Raw genomic sequence first — 13,181 nt, forward strand, 5'->3', positions numbered from 1 at the left:
CCCTGCACAGAAACCAAGAGCTGTAGACCATCTATTGATTTCATTATGTTTACATTGGAGAGCACACTGTAGAGCAATCAATCACTTACGAGACTAAAACACACACTGTCAATATGTCTCATTTCCCCTCCCTCTCTTGAAGTAAAGTAAAATGCACTGGTGTTCGGGCAAATGTACACTTGTAGTGTATTATCACACACATGTACTTATACAAATGATATAAAAAAATTTCTTAGTCTCACATGCCCCCTCTTTCTCTCCCTCCCTTTCATCCATCCATCATACTTCCCTCTATACTCCCTTGTGTTTAATTACCTGCTGCCTTTCATTGCAAAGCTAAAAGACGGAGCAGAATTAATTTCCATCATTTTGCCAATTAAATGACACGAAGCATTTCTTGTTTTAATTAAGGGTTAATTAACATGGAACTGGGAAACATATCACAACCCCATGTTAATTCACAACCAGGAACAGACTTGGTTTGTGTGTGTATGTACCAGTGTTGTAGTAAAAGAGTCTGACTCGAGTCTAAGATAGTAATAAATCAAGACATGAGTCCCGAAATCAGAACTTGAGACTCAATTTTCAAGACTTGACACATGATGCAACTTCAACTTCAGCACTGATGACTCTGACTTGGACTGTGACTGAAGCATTGACTGCAAGACTTGAAAGATAAAGAGCAGGAATCAGACTTATTTAGTGTTTAAGACTGTTTTGTTGTTTTCGTTATTTTTCATTTCGGGTCCTGAAAATGTATTCAGTTTTGAGCAAGGGCTGATACATGTGTTCGCCTGAATGCACATGCATGTGCCCTCTTGTTCAGTAATTGTGCTTTATGCTTTCAAAGATTTTACAGTTACTGCAAGCAAGAGCTGTGCAGAACCATCAAGGAGGCGACAGAGACAGCCTAAACATTTACGAGCATCTGTGCAGGATGCAACAACAAAAATAAGAGAGATGCTAAAGTCAGCTTACATAAAGTGTTGATTATGTTGCTTTTTGCAAGCTATCAACATGTTGGCAACTAATCTGACTCAACTACTGGGTCCAAGATGAATAGTAAGTTAATATTCTGATTTAAAGCAGGGTGGCTTCAGGTATTTTTGAGTCTATTAGACCCCTGCAGCAATCCCACCGCAGCAGTATCAGGGCATGTGTTTACCAATTAAGAGAGCCATGATGTACATTTATGCACACTGTAATTGAAATCTCCAGACACTCTGACAGGATGAGTCTGAATCTAATATTTATCAATGAAATGTGTTTTCTACATATCCAAAAGGTTGGACACAGTCAGTCCAGGTACATACAGTGATTAGTTGGAGTGAAACAGTGGTTGTCCTTATAATAAATAACGATTTTCATGATGAGGACTCGACTGAGACTCAGACTCAGAAGATAGGGTCTCGACTCGGACTCCACTTGGATTCTCCTTTGTTGACTCAAACTTGAACACTGAGGACTCCGCACTCAAGGTTTGGTGACTCAACTACAACACTGACATTTACAGTTCATGTGAGTGTGTACAGCACCTCTATGTGTTAATGTGTGTTTGCAAGTGAAGATATGTCCCAAACTCAGCAGTGACTTGTAAATTTCTCTTCTAAAATGGGATTTACTTTTTTGTCTGACCTGAAATATTTTCTTACACTGATACCTGCATGCCCCCCACACACACATACAAACTCAAACACACACTCTCTTCCTGTTCTGTCTGCCCTCTACAGCTAATCTCTGCTCTTTTCGATCATCTTCCACCAACCTTCCTGTTCCTCGCTTTTCTACAGCTTTCCTGCCCCTCCCCACTCTGTTCCCTCTTCTCTGCCTTCAACATGTCTTTGATCTCTGCTCACTACGATGCAGGTGTACAAACCACTGAAAATCAATTTTAAAGGCGTGCAGCTACGAGACATCCTGAGTCGCTCAGATGTTTTGCCATGAGATGCTACTTAACCTCTCTGTTTCCAACTCTTTCAATTTGAATTCACAAGAAAGTGCAGCCTTAACAGACAGCTGCGGTGTGAAGTGGGACACTGCAGGGGTTTGAACTGTGTTAAACGATCAGTTCAGGGTCTCTGTTCTCATGCATCACACTTTTGCCAGCGGACAAAATGCAAGCAGCTTGACACTGGCTGAAAGTGAGAGGATGAGATAACGTCACAAAAAATACGGGGAAAATGGTAAAGGACATAGCTGATAAGGAGGAAAAAGTGTATAATAATGAAGGGCAATGAGAAACATGACAAGAAAAGAGAGTTATGGGATGAGAGAGCTGCATTTCACCGGAATGGCCATTAGCATCATCAATAATCCCGTCCTCTTACACCATTGGATGGTTTTAATTGACACTAAAAATGACATAAAAATTCCAGATATGGTACAGATTCCCTGGCAGTCACACGCACAGACATAAATGCTCCCACGCATGCACACAGCCATTCACATAAACACGTGCGCATGCGCCACATTTCACCACAGCTGCTGTGCTGAATTCATCCAAATATGGTAGGGGATATTTCCATGGCAACAGCAGGCAGAGGGGGTGCAGACTTGTGCTGGATGATCTCCAGAGAGTCTGTTTTTTTACTTTTGATTCAAACTATTCTCTTTCCATTCATTCACCAGTGTAGTCATTTTTTCTAGCACAGTCAGAGCACAAGCCTTTGAATGACATCACAAAAATAAGCCTTGGTTACATATTGGCTCAACAAAACTTAACTTCTTTAACTGAAGGTTGAAATCTTGGCTCCATTGGTTAAAACTTATTGTTTCGTTTTAAATTTTATACTTTTATCTTCTGACTCATGTTTATCTTTTTTTCTTGCAGCTGGAGTTTCCTTCTCAAAACAGAGAATGTTTCCCTGAAGTCTTTGTCAGCTTAAAAAAACAGCCATTAATAATAATGATCATTTAAGGAGTTTACAGTCCGACATATTAGGCAGACATTGCTTGTGATGGAAACATTTTTCAAACTATAATGGCTGACCATTAAATACAGAGATGTTGTTGCTGTGAAGTCAGCTGTATAAGTCAAAGCTATTACCACTGGCTGCCCTGCATTGTCTGGATTGAAATTGATAGCAAGGAGAGGCAGTGCATCAGCCCATTTACTACAAACACAATATGCATTTATGGGAAGGGCTCTAATGAATGGCTTCAAAATATTGAAGGAGGGACTGTAACATTTTACAAGTGGCTGCAGAAACAGAATTATTTGAGTCTGTCATTGATAAGTCCTGATTCAACAGAGGAGTTTCAGTTGGAGATGGAAAAAGAGGTTATTAAGATGATTTAGAGAAAAATTAATGACACAGGAGCACTTGGATTCGTTCTGGTAGTTAAGTGTGTATGCATAGATGTGTAGATGTGTAAGTGTGGGGTGTGTTAGTGTGTCCCAGGAGGCTATAGATATTTATCTCAGCCCGGCTATTCATTAATGGGTCTGTAGCCTGCTGGCACCATGAGGAATTATAGGACAGAAGCAATCAATACACTCCGGCTCCGAATCCAGACTATGTGTGTGTGTGTGTGTGTGTGTGTGTGTGTGTGTGTGTGTGTGTGTGTGTGTGTGTGTGTGTGTGTGTGTGTGTGTGTGTGTGTGTGTGTGTGTGTGTGTGTGTGTGTTTGAGACTGACATAGTTTTATGTGATGTGGTAGTTAGCCCAAGGACCTAATGCAGGTTTTAGGATTATTTCTAGAAGAAGGACATAACAAATCAAAAGCTAGAAACACTTAGGTCACACACATGGCTTATCTCAACAATAAGAAAAGGAAATCTGGGGATCTGGAGAAGGCATGATACTCTATTAAAGACTGAAGAGATCCACACAAGATAACTGAATAATCATTTGTATGCTCTTCTGGTAATGTAATTATCCTCATGTAAGACCAGTGTCTGACCAGCTGAGCTAATCACAACTTCCTTGTACAGACCTCCAGTGAGAGAGACACTGACCCGTGACCGTCACCAATTTACAACTACAGTGCGGTAATGGTACTGATGCTAAGGAAGGCTGATATTCAATTAAGCTTTTTAATCAAAACTGACTGGCAGAGGACGGCGAGATATGCAGCAAAAAAAATATCCATTTAACACACCATTGAGATCTTCAGCATAACAAAACTACTTTTTTTACATAATTGGAGAGCTAAATGATTTGAGCGCGTTAGTGGATTTGAATGCTTTCTCACTTAGTTGAAGATATTTGAATGTGACAAATGACCACACAGTATTAAGTGAAGGAGAGGGACTTCTACTGATTTGTTATGATGAAGATGAATCATTATAAACAGCTGTTGTGATAAGCTGTTTTAATTTAAAAGAAGGTTATTACAGCAACATTACAGGATTTCATTAAATTATTGTTCTAATCTTTTTGTAAATGTTTCAGTTTGGTTTAATTATCAATCAATGTTTTCACTTTTCTTCTCCTATTGGAAACGTCCTATTCCCTTTGACCTGCAGTTGCTGTCACCGCTAATTTTACTGTTGTCCTGGGGAGTAGTTACGAAACCATGTGTTGTCCAGCTGCTTCTTTTTTTCCCCATGATCCCCTTCCCCCCAATGACATTCAGGAACAAGCGATGAGGATAAGAATCATTAACTTACTCTGAAAAGTGTTTATGTTATACACAGCATCTCTCTGTTTCACAGCCATCTCTATTGCAAAACGAACCCCAGGTTTCTGCTGTGGTGACTGACAGTTTTGAGACCCTTTTACTCTCACTACAGATGATGATTTGTTTATCTTTCCAGTCTGACTTTTATCTGTTTCTCATATTCCCATTTGGAGGCTTCCATTTATTTCTTGTGGTAACTATTGAGCAGCTCCACTGGACCAGCTGGAGGTTAAGTATGTCGCTTAAAGGCAGAATTCATAGTAATTGTTAGCAGAGGGGAGAGCACAGTTGTGGGCTTTTCCTCTGTGTTGTAGCCTCAGGCAAGCACTCTAAAAAGATGTGTTGCTGTGTAATATTATCTAAATCGACACTATCAATCAAAACCTCTGTATTATAAATATATATAATGAGAAACTGTGTAACCCATGACATGATATCAACGTTTTACTTAGGCTTCTACATCCATGTCACTCTTCTGTGATTTAACCTCTGTCTTGATTTTAAAAGCATAATAGGTTATACTTTACTTTACCTGACTCTCAGCACGATGATGATGAGATGAAGATGAAGATGGTTATGAGAGGATGAGCATGGTGATAATGAGGATCATGGTGGCGATGATAACAACACTGACACTGGCTACAATTGAGTAACACGGCACAGATCACTGTGGGAAGAGTAAAACAGAAACACATAAGTGGCATTCAATGGTCACATGACAACGTTTCAAATCTATCTGATGTCTGTTTTGTTCTTTATATAATAGCTGGCATACATGCTTTTATCATTGTTCATCTCATATTTATTCCCCAGTTCTCATGGCAACAAAAAACAATAATAATGAATCAATTCCACATACACACTTGGAAACAAACACATGTACACATGTACAGATGTAGATACAAACTGCCAGGATGGTTATTTTTGCATGTGATTTGTGGGAGGAATCAACCTAAGGCAGAACAAAGCTGAATGTGAAAAACATCTCCAAGGTTGAAACAGCATGCATGTGTGCATGTGTGTGTTCTTATGAATGTAGAAAGGCCAAAACAGTCCTGCAGTACAGCTGATTGTGCTATCTGTTACTATGCAGAAGGTCTCACTGTAATTGTGATACGAAGACTTTGAAAAACCTTTCACTGTAATTGATTCAAAATGAATTACCAGCCACAGAACGCACTGCCAAAACCAAACAACTGCAGAAAACAACAGTCACAGTTTTCTAAAAATGTGTGTGGGAATGCAAGCAGCACCGTCGCACACTACGTTTAAGTTACTTGAAGATTAGCAATCACCAGCTGAATGCTCATTTCATGCAGATAATTTGCTTGAAATTCTTTGAACTGTGAATTGCTCTGTGTTTATAACCAACGGCTCCTGTAAGAGGAATATTTTGTAGTGCTAGAGATAAAGCTCTGCTTCTCCATCTGCCCTCAAAAACATCCAGTGGCTGAAATCCCCAATGTATCATGCAGTTTGAGTACAGCTGCCTCGCTCGTTAATGTGCAGCACACTAGTAAGAAAAACAATCTTTACTGTTCTCACTGATCCCATCTCACTGAAATGCCATAACGTGAATAGATCTCGTGTAAACAGAAGAAAAAAGAGCCCGATGATACGTCTATACTTCACTATTTCAGTAGTTGTGTAATTTTCTGGAGTAAACACTGTGTCCCTTATGTGAGGCATTAAAGCACCGCTCAACATCATGCAGTCAAACATGAATTTATGTCTCCACTGACCTGCCGATGAGCAGGAACTCTCCTACTAGTCCCTGGCGTCTCATGGCCATGAGGATGTTGCGGACAGTCATACCCTCACAGAAGCAGGCCACCACTCTGGCCTTGGGCAGGTGGGCCCGCAGTCTCTCCAGCAGCCGGTCAAAGCTCTGCTCTCCAGCGTTGCTCCAGATTTTGCCTGTAAGAAAACATGTTAGACAAACATGGAGTGCCTGGTCTCTGTTATCTTTGTTCCTTTGTTGTGTAGTGTTGAGTTTCAATTGTTTTTTTGTATGCCAGAGTTTCTTCAATTCATATGTTAGTTATGCTTAGGTGTTAACCACCCCACACCGCGAGTGTGAAACATAAGTCGTCCCAAGGTAATAAAACAACAAGCTATTGTAAAGTATGTGTTCCTGTTTAATGAATGTCTGCAGGCTCAGACGACAGCTGACTAAGTTCATGTTATGAAATGAAATGTGAAGGATAATTTAATCTGTGCATAGCTTATTGCTGTTGAGATTAATGTCACTTATTTCAATGTTGCTGTCTTGAACTGAACCTCTTACCAGAGTGGGCGATACAGATGCCTTCCTTGGCCGCCATGTCCTTGAACGCTTCCATCCCACTTTCACCATAGTTGCCTGAAAAAGATAAGGATGGGGAGACATCATTAATTCATTTTTGCTTTTAAAATGGCTTGCTTAGCTTTGAGGAAATCGTAGAAACATGGATGGATGTGAGTACAAATAGATAAAAATGAAGTGGCACGTAATTATAAGGAACTCGATTCAATTTATACATGATATGTTCAGATACAAAATAAATGCTTCATCTCAGATCTCCTAATTCTTTCCTATCAAAATGAAAACACAAATGAAGACCTGCCCCCTCTTATTTTCACAAGAATGCCCGATGCAGTAAATCAGTTGCTACAGCACGACTCATAAATGCTCAAATTTATGTCAGAAAAAGCGTCTCCCCACTGTGGCACCCATTTCTTTGCCAGAGAAAGTGGGTGACCTGGAATTTATGCTAATGAAGGGTTGTACACACTGGCAAAGAACATGATAGGATTCCCCTCTTTAATTTCCCTTCCTCTCCCTTTTATCTCTTCCCCTTCTGTGTGTTGATTGAAGAAAAGATCAAAGACCTCTCCTTCTCACAGTTTTTTACCAGTTTTCCCCTCCTTTTACCCTCCATGAGGTTGCCGTGTCTTCTAATGTTCCCTCCTTAGTACTGATGGTGTTACCAACAATAGAATGAGGTCTAATTAGGCATCATTGATCCGGACTCTGCTTCAAGTGATGAGAAAAAAGAAGAGGTCAAAGGAGAAGAGGTGACAGAACATTTCATGTGAAAAGGAAAGGGATAAGGGATAAGAGAGAGATTTGGTGCACCTTTACAGGAGAGAGGAGCACACAGAAAAAAGAGGGACAAGAGAGGGAGGGGAAATGCACACTTAAAGTAGAAGAAGTCTCACAACCCCTGACCACTGCTACATCTCAGTGTGTGTGAGCGTGTGTAGTCAGGCCAATGATGAGTGTGGTGGAGCAAAGTGTAAAGTCCTGTAATTAGTGTCTCAGTGAGAGGATTGGGAGACAGATGGCACAGACTATCCTTCCCCCTGTAGACACACACACACACACACACACACACTCGTACACACATTCATACTGTTACCATCATCAAAATCGATAAAGCTTGTAACCTACTTCGCTCTGGTCTCATCAGGGATTTATGTGTGAGACGTCTGCAGACTGTCTGCTGCTTGGTGAGCCTGTCGTGTGTTCCTTCATCGCTCTGTTTCAAACGCACACGGAGGCTCTCAGTGCTGCTTTACATTACTAGCACACAAACACTAACACAAATACACACTTGTGCTCAAACTCACCAAAAAACCCACTTACACACATTCATCAGTTTGAGTTCCACTCTAGGCTATTGCTAACAAAATAGATGTGAGTCCATCCTCTCCTCCTCACTACTACACCACAAATTAACTTGACTACGCAACAATGGAAAGAGTACACATTGAAGACACATAGACAAGAAGGTATCCCGATAAAGTCACTTTAAGAGCTGTGTTTTGGCAAGTCTCCAGCAAAACTAAATGTATACAAGTACATCTTGACATATTGCAAGCAAGATGATTTATGGATCACCACTGTGTTTCAAGGCCTGTGTTCTCTGTGTCAATGCTAGTAACATGAGCTCTCTCCTCCCTGTCTCTGTTTACACTGAGTGTTATATGGAGGATGACACTGCGGTGCAATGTACAAATCTTTGCATATTACCAATACATTTAAAACTGAGAGTATACGTTAAATTTGATAGTATCACAAAACATAGTATCGTCATACTCATGGGTATCAATCATTTCTTATTAACTTGGCACAATTACGGTTGTGATGACAAACAGTAAACATTAACAAAAAGCAGAGTAATGAGCAGAATCCTTTCACCCTCTAGAAGATTACCGCCTTCAAAGCCAGACAAAAGAGAATTCCCTCAATATTCAGTTCCTCCAGTTCATTTCTGTTCTTCAGTTTTGCCACCCTGCTTTATTAAATTCACCCACCTACTCTGCACTGCCTCAATAATGCATATCATCCCCCCTCACTGTGTTGTCTCATGGGTGAAACCTTTATTTTTTTGTTTTGATTATTACTTCTTACACACCAACACCTGTCCTGCCCAAAGCTCTCCTTCATACGACTGCAATATAGCCGTGAACTCCTCCTGGAGAATAGCACCTCATATACAGACCAACTGCTTCAAGCTGCCTTCTAAGATTGGATGACAGGGCGTGACATTATAACTTGACCTAATGTTCCGGATGCTTGATTGACAGAGTCCAGGCCAGCTGATTGCATGTTTGAAATACTGTCTTCAGAGACCATGCTGCTTTTTAGATCATGTCACATACTTTCACATTGTTTTCCTGTGATGCTGGGTCGTTGTCGGGGATTCTAGTCATCTTGTTAATTACTGCTACAGCATCACATTTCATAACAACTGCACACGCCCATGTGTCACAGTTGAAAGGAACCGCCGCTGGCAGCTTCACTGCTGTCACTCCGCAAGCGTTTTCACTACACTGGAGGTGCACACTCGGACACTGACTGTATCGCAGGTTTTCTCTCAAACTAGTGTGTTTTTAAAACCTCCGGTTCCAGGCCAAAGTCAACACGTAAAGAAAAGACAATCATCATAAACCTGCTGATAATGATAGGCAAGCAGAAAGAGCATAATGATAGATATTCTCTGGGCATTTCACCCCTCATCAGTCAGAATGAGGTATGAAATCGAAAGTCGATGGAGGGGCCAGCGATCTTGAAAAGCCAATTTAGCATCATGTCAACCCCTGGATGGGAATCTTTGCTTTGTCACTTCCGACTTCAAAACAAAAGCAAGTTTGACCAACAGTAAACAGATGCCACATTCTCTGTTTTATTTCTATTCCATCAGCCCTTTGTCCGTTCTACCTCTTTTACAACACTGTGTTTCTCTTTAATCCCTGTATTTAAAATTATAATCTCGAATATAAACAACACGAACAAAAACAGCTTACAGTAAAATTTGGGGAAAAAGCTTAAAACAAAATTCCCTGTGCTCCTCACATTAATGCCCCCCGCTGCCCTCCTCTGCTTTGATCTCCCCTCCTCATTCAGCATGATGCAACGCTTTAACCCATGCAATCAAATGCAAAGCTGAAGGGTCCTCTGCTGGCCCTCTGTGATGGTCCTTCTCATCCACCCCCCCCACCCCCCACCCCCCCCCCCCCCCCCCCAGCTCCTTGCATCTTAAATCCCAGCTCTCTTAGCAGCAGTATCGCAGTAACGTTTAACATACAGAGCAGATTGGTTCTGCATCCCCCACCACTATCGTTTCCATCTCTTCCTCTCTCCTACTCACATTCCTCCATCCTTCTCAATTACCACCCTCACCCTCTTGTCACTCTTATCAGGTCTAATACATGCAATTACATGTTCCCTTCCTGTCCTCCTCTTTCTCTCTTTTTAACCCTAATTCTCTCCATTCTCAGCTCTCCCACAACAGTTAAGTCATAAACATTAGGAAATGAATGGCATCCACCTTTCATTTCCCTCCTTATTATGCTCCTTAATACATTTTCTCCTAGCTCTCCTCACTCCCTATGAATGCCACCACTACCCCATACATCATCTGAGGTGCTAAAACAATGTGCAGCTAACTGTCAAATAAAGGAATACCCTTGGGCAGACGCTCACTAACACTCGTAATGTGTCAAACACAGAGTTAAACAAGGTACCAGAACAACATGGCTGAAGCAGAACACTAACTGACATAACATTTGTTAGCACTCAGACATGAAGAGACTGAGAAGCTCTGAGTGTAACACTGAAAACCACCAATCCCAGTTCTCTAAGGTTTTTCCATCAAAAAAACATGAAATGAAACCACAACTGATGAGCTGGGGCAAGGGCAATGCTTGTCCTTTCATGGTAAAAAAAGTTACATTAATAATGAATTGACAATCAGAGAAGCAGACAACCTACAAATATATTTTCTTTAAATCAATAAATCCATTGGCTGTTTCCAGCTTGACTTAAAAAAGCTAGAATATACTATAAATATAAAATTTCCTCTGGAGCTTCATGTAGAAAGAAACTTAAGCGTCTTTGTATAAAGGCAGGAACAACAATGATTGACACTGCCCAGATTTCACAGCTTCATCAGCCGTAGACGACGTCGTCAGCAATCTCGCCATCCCCGCTCAGTCTTCGCAGTCCTTCTGCATCATCAGCCCTAAACGACTTCACCAACTATCTCATCATTACCACCAAGTCTTCAAAGTTTCAATCAGCTCCTTCATGTCGTCAACAGACATCTTCATCGACAACACCTCCACCACCAGTGTCCGAGCTCAATGTGGGGGATAGGTTTTGCTGCCGCTCGGGGCAGGCACCCTTCGATCACCCTACCCCCCATTAGAGTTCAAGCGCCAAAGAAACTCTGACAAGAAGTCATGAACAAATTTTGTCAGTCATTCAACCTCAAAAGCCTTACCAGAGCTGGTTTAAGATCCACAAGGTTGTAGTTTAAATCCCATATATAGTTTATTAAAACATATTTATCCCCAAAGATTAGTTTGATTTATGGCTGTGGACCAAGAAACTACCTGCAGTCTCAAAATATGAAGCCCATGCGGAAGTGCGATAAACTGCAATTCATCGAGTGTCTGCTTGAGGCTGGCTCTGGTACCAGAAACCACATAAACACCCATTCAAACAAGCTGATCTTTACAGCAGAAATAAACATGTTTACAGCCTGGTACAAAAAACGAGTGTAGTCTAGATAGCTAATTTATCAATCGGCACACACTGCATGGGGGGTGTATTTTTTCATAACGCGGATATTTTGAATATATTAAGATTACGAGTTTTCCATTATGAGAGGCTGTAGCTGTTGGCTTGGAGGCTCAAAGCCCGCCTATTTACCTCTCACTAGCTCGACAGCGGTTCAGTTGAGTTTAGCATTTCCAATATGGCTCCTGCCGACGATTGGCTTCAAATCCGTGCTCATGGACAGATGGGTGATAGCACCGATATAACGTCCATCATTTATCCAGTCTATGCTGTGCACTTAACACCACAGAGGTCCTATTTCAGTTAGTAGCTTAGTACAAAATTGGAATGAGTTTTGTTACAAGACTCTGAGGTTCACCATACATGGCTAGCATTGTTAACACTTACGCTAAAATAGATAGATGACTGCTGCTGCCAGGGCATTTGATTTTTTTCATGTTTAAGATACTCTGCCTTTGTCTGTTAGCCTACGACTCTGTCTTCATAATAGCTGCACACAACAGACTAGATGCATGCCAACATTTTTGTAACTATAACCATGGTATTCCTCTTCTCCTGTGGTTTTCAAAACAACTCTTCTTTAACTTTGTTTTATTTCCCAAGAAATGTCTCTTCATCTTGTCTTCATACAGGCAAGCAGAAATTTCAGCACAGTCACTTTCAGTAACCTATGCCTGAATTTGCAACATGGGTTAACTTAAGACCTATGCTTTAAGACTGAATAACCAATCACACCATGATAACAGCTGACACTACTCCTTGTTAAGTACCTAAATGTGCCAATAGGAAATCTCTGTTTAATACTCCCTCATTATTACAAAGGATAGATCCCTGGCAGCAGGAGCCATCTATCTATTTTAGCATTAGCTGTTACTCCTAGAATATGACTTTTTAAATTTGAGTCCGGGCCAATCTAAGGAGACATGGTCCTACAACCTAGGCTCATTAAAACACAAAACAGCTCTTGTTATACAGGGACCTATCAGAAACTGGCCCATGACCCACATTGAATCTTCCCCCTTAGGCACCGCTGCCAGAGACGACAGGAAAAATGTGAGCAGATTCTGTCAATCTCTTCCCCCCAATTCATTATTCCTTTCTCGACACTTCCCTCTGAATCATCCCACTTTCCGTCTTCCTCAGTTCTGCAGACACCATGCTAGTTAAACAGGCACAGAGCATGTCATCCTCCAGATGCAGACAGAGAGAGGGGTGACGGGGAAAGAGATAACAGACGAGGTGGATGGGGAGAGAAAATCGGTGGTGTCAAAAGAGGCAATAAAGGAGAAATAGTGGTTAGAAAGAAATGAGAGAAAGTGAGAAAGGAAAGGAGGCAGCAAATAGGAAGAGGTGGAGAGGAGGATGACATCTTGAGTTATTGAGAGGCTGATCAATTTCTGTAGGAGCGTGCCCAGTTGACACATGTCAAATTTCATGTCAATAAAGCCAATTGAGCTAAATTGAATTGAACTGAACACCGAGTGGAATG

General features: G+C 41.1%; 1 protein-coding gene across 1 annotated transcript in view; it reads right to left on the reverse strand.

Annotated features, from left to right (window-relative positions):
• The window catches only part of grm5b (glutamate receptor, metabotropic 5b), a 57,241-nt gene that overhangs the window by 38,643 nt on the left and 5,417 nt on the right, over nucleotides 1-13,181 (reverse strand). The window contains exons 4-5 of the mRNA XM_034700301.1: nucleotides 6,911-6,985; nucleotides 6,366-6,540 (exon numbers count right to left, since the gene is read on the reverse strand). Coding sequence (XP_034556192.1) covers nucleotides 6,366-6,540; nucleotides 6,911-6,985 — 250 coding nt within the window. The remainder of the gene's footprint in view (nucleotides 1-6,365; nucleotides 6,541-6,910; nucleotides 6,986-13,181) is intronic.

The sequence above is a fragment of the Notolabrus celidotus genome, chromosome 14 (genome assembly GCF_009762535.1).
Source record: "Notolabrus celidotus isolate fNotCel1 chromosome 14, fNotCel1.pri, whole genome shotgun sequence".
NCBI classification, from domain to species: Eukaryota; Metazoa; Chordata; class Actinopteri; order Labriformes; family Labridae; genus Notolabrus; species Notolabrus celidotus.